Raw genomic sequence first — 8,726 nt, forward strand, 5'->3', positions numbered from 1 at the left:
CTTTTCGCCACTCAATCTTATCAAAATTTCATTTTTTATAGCCTAATTTATATTCACGGCTAGCATGACTATGTAACAACCACTTCCCCCTAAGTAGGTAAAAATGAGAATAGTAGGTATATTACATGAATGACATTAAATTAAAATAGAAGGACAAAAGAGTAAAATGGAAAAAGAATAGAGTGTGAAGTCTTTGATCTTATCTTGATAAAAATATATGTAACGTCAATGCCAGCATACATTATAAGTAAAGTTTACTACATTATAATAAGAATCACTCTTTCGAATATTCACAACTCTCTAAAAAAGAAGAAAACCTAACCCATCAAAGATTCGTTTCATATGCGACGCCCCGACCTCGACCCTTCCCACCACGCACCGCCCATCCAAAACAAAAATAATCAATTTATAATCTTTTTATCTTTTTTTAATTATTTAAAATTCGAATTTTACTGATTTAATTAATTTGAATTACGATAACTAAATCAAAAATCAAGGAAAACATTCTCTATCTAAAAGTTGTTCATATTTTGGGATGTGAAATGGACATTTTTGATTAAGAATGGAGGAATAAATAATTTCAACACAATATTTAGTGTTACATTACCACTAAAAAATAGGAATTATCGATAAATGAATTCGGTAGATAAACATCTTAATTTGTTTCTAATACTATTTAGAAAAGAAGTAGCGATAAATTATTTAAAAAATTGTTAGTTACGACTTATGAGCTATTTAATAATGAATTAACGATACAGTTCTTAGCTAATTTCAGTCTTTTATAGTGCATATTTCTTATATGATATTCGATATTCAGAATTTATTAGTTTGATTAAAGTCAAATTCATGAGTGAGGATCTCTAAAGTAAAAAAAAAAAAACTCCTTATTGTAAGTTTCTCTATTCTCAAAGTTCGAATTCAAAACCTTGATTAAGGTTGAATGACTTTTATCAGTTCCATCACACTCTCTTGTAATTTAGTAATACTAGTCAAATTAATTCAGATTCATCCTGTGCAAGAGACTCATAAAGGGAAAAAATGATTTTCAGAGGCCGAACTCGAAACCATTAGTAAGAGTGAAATGGCTTGATGGTGTAGGTGTTACTATATGTCTTTTTTTTTTTGAATTTTTTCATTTGGCGTCCGTTACTCATATTAGAGCCCGATTAAATTCAGATTTTCCCTGAAAAGTTCTACTTAGTGGGTAAAGCACTAAGATGACTCCATATTAACGGAGATTCAAATTCAAAATTTTTAATTAAGAATAAATAAATATTTATTATTCGATTCTTATCGGTGGTGTTGCTGCATGTTATGCGTGTATATATACCTCAAACCATCATAAAGACTTTTATATCTTTTTTTATTTCTTATATACCAAGTTTATTCCCTTTTATGATTCTTCCTAGATCCCTTTATTCTTTAAATTACCATTCCGGATCTTTCTATGCTTATAACAAAACAAATCAACTCTCTCATTTAAATGTTCTTCTTGGTCCTCTCATTTCTCTCATTATAGCCTTCCATAATAAATAAATTAACAAAAAAAATTGCATACTTTCGCCTTAGGTCAACCAAATCATCACCACAAAAGCTGGAAAACTTCAAAGAAAGTTTTCTTTTCCTTTCCATAGAAGATGATGATCAACAACAACAGTTTCACAGAGAAAATGGAGAGATGTCAACAATATATTGATGCTCTTGAAGAAGAAAGAACAAAGATTCAAGTTTTCTCTAGAGAACTTCCACTTTGTCTTGAACTTGTCACTCAAGGTAATTAAATTTTCTCACTATTATTTTTTTTTCTTCAAGATTTTTATACTAATTCATACAATATAACAAAACCCCATTTCTTCATTTATTTGTAATTTTTTTTCTTTTAAGATTCATACTATTCAAACAAAATAATAAAACCCCATTTCTTCAATTTCTTCATTTTAGTGAATTTTTCTTCAAGATTCTATACTATTCATACAAAATAATAAAACCCCATTTCTTTAATTTCTTCATTTTTGTGTTTTTTCTTTCTTGTTTTATGTGGTAAAGATACCAATGAGTGTTCTAAAGACTCTACCTTTCAAGATTCTATACTATTTAACTAAATAACAGAACTCCATTTCTTAATTTTCTTCATTTTTTGTGATTTTATTCTATGCTATTCAAAACACAATATTTTTCTCCCCTTCCCACCCCACCCACCTAGGAGAATCAAGTATTTTCACTTATTCTCCATCACTCGAATGGTAAAAGTGCTCAACCACTCGAACAAGCCTTTATTTTTTTAATTTCTTTATTTTTTAATTTTATTTTATGCTTTTCAAACAAAATTACAAAATCCCATTTCTTAAATTTGTTCATTTTTGTGATTTTTTTTTTCATGAGCAGCTATTGAAACATACAAGCAACAATTATCTGGGACAACAACAGAGTACAACCTTAATGCACAATCTACTGAATGTTCTGAGGATGAACATACATCTAGTGATGTTCCTGTTTTGGAAGAATTTATTCCATTAAAAAGAACGTTTTCTCATGAAGATCAAGATGAAGATGAAGAAAATGAATCTCATAAATCAAAATCTTTTATTAATAACAATAATAATAATACTAGTAATTCTACTAGTTCAAAGGACACCAAAAATAAAAAATCTGATTGGCTTAGATCTGTTCAGCTCTGGAATCAAACTTCAGATCCCATTCCAAAAGAGGTAATTAATTTTGAAAAAAAATAAAGTTTTTTATTTTATTTTTTATTTTTTGTTTATCTAAGTTTTTTTTTTGTGGGTTTAATATAGGAATTAACACCTAAAAAGGTGTTGGTTGTAGAAGTGAAGAAAAATGGAAGTGGAGGAGCATTTCATCCTTTCAAGAAAGAGAAAAATGTTGTCGCCGCCGCGGAAGAAACACCGGTAATTAACGGTGTTACTCCAGCGGCGACAACTAGTTCCACGGCGGAAAATGGCGGCGGAACTAAGAAAGAAGATAAAGATGGACAAAGAAAACAAAGACGGTGTTGGTCACCAGAGTTACATAGAAGATTCTTACATTCCTTGCAACAACTTGGTGGCTCTCATGGTATAATTTTTTTAAAATTAATTTGTTTTTAATTTTACGAAAAATAAGTTTATTTTTGCGTTACTAGAAAAAATAAATAAGAATAAGCTATAAAATTTGTTACTAGAATTTGATCGTGTTAATAATATATATTTTTTGACAACTCGTACTAATTTGTTGTTAAATAAAATTACAATGATTTTTACTATTTAGCGATAAAAGTTATTTATGCTACTTTCTATTATTAGTTTTTCATAATGATGGATAAGCAACAAACTTTACTACTATTTATCCATTTGTTTTTAATTTTTATTGTTTATGGATAGAAGTTATCAATGGCTAATTCTTGTATTTTTGTACAGAAGTTATTTATCGTTAATTTTTGTTGATTTTTTTTTTTGCAGTTGCTACTCCAAAACAAATTAGGGAGTTAATGAAGGTGGATGGACTCACTAATGATGAAGTTAAAAGTCATTTACAGGTATATTTACATGATCAATGACTATTCTAGACTGTCTGTATAATTTTATTTTTTTCCCAACACACTAAAAAGGAATATCATATATATTTGCTTTGGCAAATGTGAAACATTATCAAAATTGGGAAATTGGACATATTATATGTTTTGTTTGGTAGTGCAAATTTGATTAGGGGTTCATCAATAAGGTTCTAGTACGAACTTGCTTTGGATTATTTTGGATAGACTCAACAATTTTGGATAACTTTTATATATTTTTCTTTCTTTAATATCATACGCAATTAAATACTCTGAATCGATGTTTATCTGAAATAATATCTTTACAATCTCAAGATTTAAGATATGAGCAAGATTTGTAAAATTATATTGAATATTTTATTATTATGTAAGTAAATGACAATATATATTTTTTTCTTCCTTTAATATCATACGCAACTAAATATTCTGAGTCGATGTTTATCAAAAATAACTTCTTTACATTTTCAAGAGTCAAGATAGGAGTGATACTTGTAAATTATAATGAGTTTGTTATTGTTGTTACGCAACTAAATGACTATATATATATATATATATTGTTATAGAAAATCTACAACGTTTGAAGTTTTGGTTTTAGCCAAATTTGGTAAATGCATATATATATATATATATATATATATATATATATATATATATATATTTTAGCTGAGCTAAAAATCGAAAGTTACTTTGAGTTTAGTAACAATAATAGGCTTTCTAAAATTTGCTTATACAAATCTACTTTTATATGGATACCAAATCAAGCAACATATATATGATGATGTACTAGGTTAGTTTTCCAAGATGGATATACAAATTTCCAAGTTACTTACCACTAATTAGAAATTAAAATCTAACTCATAAAATTTTAAAATGTTATATAGCATGACTTGATAATATAATTTTTTTTTATTACATGAATATATATACATGAATGACTTAAATATCGTCTCTTGATTTTTTTCCACAGAAATATAGATTACACACGAGAAGACCTAGTCCTTCATCAATTCACAACAATCACCTCCACCAATCACCACCACAATTCATGGTCGTCGGAGGAATATGGGTCCCACCACCGGAATACGCTGCCGCCATAGCCGCTGCAGCACCAGCGGCCTCGGGCGAAGCGTCGGGAGTTGCCAACTCAAATGGAATCTATGCCCCTATTGCCACCCATCCAAAGGGTCCACTCCATGATCATGCATCTGGAGGAACCCTAAAACAATTAAGGCAACACAACAAGAAGTCGTCGCGCTCAGGGCAACACAACAAGAAGTCGTCGCGCTCTGAGCGCGACGACAGCTACTGTCACAGTGATGGTGGCGACGTGCATTCGAATTCTCCGGCGACGTCCTCTTCTACACATACCACTACTGCTTCACCAGCTTACTAAAAAAAGTTTAGAATTTTTTTTGTAATATATTTTATTTTTCATCTTTTCCACGATAAAAGTAGAAAGTCATATAGAGTTAATTTTTCGGTTTTCTAGAAGTAAAAAAAATAACTTATCGTATTTATTTGTGTCTTTAGTTTATATTTTAAAAAATATATATCTTTTGTGATATCTTTTGAGGATCTTTCAGACGCATTTTGACAATGACAGTAATGAAGATTGAATAATTGGTGGTTCCCATTGTTTTGAATTTTTGAAATGACACGTGGATTTTTATTTTATTTTTTGGCATAGCGTTTAATTCTTCTTTTCTTTATAGGAATATTATTTTCCCTCGTATTTAGCCTAGCTACATAAATCCTAGCTTAATTTTAGCCTCTTTTTTTTATTGAAGCATGGGAAATATTAGGGAGTTAATGAAGGTGGATGGACTCACTAATGATGAAGTTAAAAGTCATTTACAGGTATATTTACATGATCAATGACTATTCTAGACTGTCTGTATAATTTTATTTTTTTCCCAACACACTAAAAAGGAATATCATATATATTTGCTTTGGCAAATGTGAAACATTATCAAAATTGGGAAATTGGACATATTATATGTTTTGTTTGGTAGTGCAAATTTGATTAGGGGTTCATCAATAAGGTTCTAGTACGAACTTGCTTTGGATTATTTTGGATAGACTCAACAATTTTGGATAACTTTTATATATTTTTCTTTCTTTAATATCATACGCAATTAAATACTCTGAATCGATGTTTATCTGAAATAATATCTTTACAATCTCAAGATTTAAGATATGAGCAAGATTTGTAAAATTATATTGAATATTTTATTATTATGTAAGTAAATGACAATATATATTTTTTTCTTCCTTTAATATCATACGCAACTAAATATTCTGAGTCGATGTTTATCAAAAATAACTTCTTTACATTTTCAAGAGTCAAGATAGGAGTGATACTTGTAAATTATAATGAGTTTGTTATTGTTGTTACGCAACTAAATGACTATATATATATATATATATTGTTATAGAAAATCTACAACGTTTGAAGTTTTGGTTTTAGCCAAATTTGGTAAATGCATATATATATATATATATATATATATATATATATATATATATATTTTAGCTGAGCTAAAAATCGAAAGTTACTTTGAGTTTAGTAACAATAATAGGCTTTCTAAAATTTGCTTATACAAATCTACTTTTATATGGATACCAAATCAAGCAACATATATATGATGATGTACTAGGTTAGTTTTCCAAGATGGATATACAAATTTCCAAGTTACTTACCACTAATTAGAAATTAAAATCTAACTCATAAAATTTTAAAATGTTATATAGCATGACTTGATAATATAATTTTTTTTTATTACATGAATATATATACATGAATGACTTAAATATCGTCTCTTGATTTTTTTCCACAGAAATATAGATTACACACGAGAAGACCTAGTCCTTCATCAATTCACAACAATCACCTCCACCAATCACCACCACAATTCATGGTCGTCGGAGGAATATGGGTCCCACCACCGGAATACGCTGCCGCCATAGCCGCTGCAGCACCAGCGGCCTCGGGCGAAGCGTCGGGAGTTGCCAACTCAAATGGAATCTATGCCCCTATTGCCACCCATCCAAAGGGTCCACTCCATGATCATGCATCTGGAGGAACCCTAAAACAATTAAGGCAACACAACAAGAAGTCGTCGCGCTCAGGGCAACACAACAAGAAGTCGTCGCGCTCTGAGCGCGACGACAGCTACTGTCACAGTGATGGTGGCGACGTGCATTCGAATTCTCCGGCGACGTCCTCTTCTACACATACCACTACTGCTTCACCAGCTTACTAAAAAAAGTTTAGAATTTTTTTTGTAATATATTTTATTTTTCATCTTTTCCACGATAAAAGTAGAAAGTCATATAGAGTTAATTTTTCGGTTTTCTAGAAGTAAAAAAAATAACTTATCGTATTTATTTGTGTCTTTAGTTTATATTTTAAAAAATATATATCTTTTGTGATATCTTTTGAGGATCTTTCAGACGCATTTTGACAATGACAGTAATGAAGATTGAATAATTGGTGGTTCCCATTGTTTTGAATTTTTGAAATGACACGTGGATTTTTATTTTATTTTTTGGCATAGCGTTTAATTCTTCTTTTCTTTATAGGAATATTATTTTCCCTCGTATTTAGCCTAGCTACATAAATCCTAGCTTAATTTTAGCCTCTTTTTTTTATTGAAGCATGGGAAATATTAGGGTACAAGGTAGGGGTCTAGTCAACCCCCTTCTCCATCCGACTCAAGGAGAAAAAGAGAACAAAATGGGGGGCTTCAGAAAAGAATATAACTTAGCGATAGAGTGTTATCTTGACATGATAAAAGTGATCGAGTTTGGTATTTCTTCGTCTATGGCTGATCCCGTTAATTCAAAGGAGCAATTTGAATTACTATAGATTGATTTCCTCCCATATAGCCTCGATGATGCCTCCGGTACTCTAAGGCAACAACGATTACAATAATAAATTTAAGGTAAGTTCATAAGTGGAATTTGAGAGAATAAAATGTACATAATTTTACTATTACATATAGGGTAGAAAGAACTTGCAACCAGCAAAGGTCAATGAGTTCACACGTGCAGAATTTAATTTTTTTTAAATGGAAAATTTTAATGTACTATACACTATTTTAACAAGTAAAGGTTCAAAAGAATTGAAGAGTCTACACATGTTAGGTAGAAGAATGATAGGTACAAACAACAACAAATCCAGTATAATCCCATAATGTGGGGTCTGGGGAGGGTAGAGTGTACGCAGATCTAACCCTCACCTTGAAAGGTAGAGCGACTGTTTCTGAAAGACCCTCGGCTTTAAGAGAGGACAAGATAAAAGGTCAGATAGGGGCAAACATATAGAAAACAAGATGAAAACAGAAATAGCAAAAGGGAAAGTCGTGGTAGAGTGGTACGGGAAGAAAGAGGCATAACTACAATAAATAAATAAATAAGATAAGATAAGATAGATAAGACAGTCAAAGTACAACGGCGCCACAACTATAAACAGCAATACAATGCAGAAATCAAAAGGCAATAAACAATGAGCAGAACTACAACTACTATGGTGCAAAAGATGAATCACTTAGCCTTTAATCCTAATCTGAGTCCTCCACAAAGGAAATTATAGTGCGCTAATGCGCCTACTAATAGGGTAGGGTAACGCGACTATGTACTAGCTTTCTACCCGAATGCGAGTCCTCCACACACTCCTATCTAAGGTCATGTCCTCGGTAAGCTGTAACCGCGCCATGTCTTGTCTAATCACATCTCCCCAATATTTCTTCGGCCTACCCCTACCTCTTCTGAAGCCATCCATGGCCAACCTCTCACACCTCCTCACTGGGGCATCTGTGTCTCTCCTCTTCACATGCCCAAACCACCTAAGTCGCATTTCTCGCATCTTGTCTTCCACTGCGTCCACTCCTACCTTATCCCGAATAGCCTCGTTTCTAATCCTGTCACTCCTGGTATGCCCACACATCCATCTCAACCTTCTCATCTCGGCTACTTTCATCTTTTGGACGTGAGAGACCTTAATTGGCCAACACTCTGCCCCATATAACATAGCCAGTCTAACAACCACTTTGTAGAACTTGCCCTTAAGTTGTGGTGGCACCTTCTTATCACAGAGCACCCCGGAAGCGAGCCTCCATTTCATCCACCCTGCCCCAATATGATGTGTGACATCGTCGTCAATCTCTCCGCTGCC

At 31.8% G+C, this 8,726-nt stretch overlaps 2 protein-coding genes across 2 annotated transcripts; both read left to right on the plus strand.

Annotated features, from left to right (window-relative positions):
* The first annotated feature begins 1,411 nt into the window (after positions 1-1,411).
* LOC129879990 (transcription factor HHO3) lies at positions 1,412-5,143 on the plus strand. Its single transcript, XM_055953781.1, has 5 exons — positions 1,412-1,773; positions 2,386-2,708; positions 2,796-3,075; positions 3,459-3,535; positions 4,518-5,143. Exons 1-5 carry the CDS (start codon positions 1,638-1,640, stop codon positions 4,941-4,943), a joined length of 1,242 nt encoding a protein of 413 aa, XP_055809756.1. The 5' UTR covers positions 1,412-1,637; the 3' UTR covers positions 4,944-5,143.
* Positions 5,144-5,252: 109 nt separating this feature from the next.
* On the plus strand, positions 5,253-7,018 carry LOC129879991 (transcription factor NIGT1-like). The gene is made up of 2 exons (XM_055953782.1): positions 5,253-5,407; positions 6,388-7,018. The coding sequence occupies exons 1-2, from the start codon at positions 5,339-5,341 to the stop codon at positions 6,811-6,813; spliced, it is 495 nt and encodes a 164-aa protein (XP_055809757.1). The 5' UTR covers positions 5,253-5,338; the 3' UTR covers positions 6,814-7,018.
* The last annotated feature ends 1,708 nt before the right edge of the window (positions 7,019-8,726 follow it).

Source organism: Solanum dulcamara, chromosome 2, assembly GCF_947179165.1.
Source record: "Solanum dulcamara chromosome 2, daSolDulc1.2, whole genome shotgun sequence".
Taxonomy (NCBI): Eukaryota; Viridiplantae; Streptophyta; class Magnoliopsida; order Solanales; family Solanaceae; genus Solanum; species Solanum dulcamara.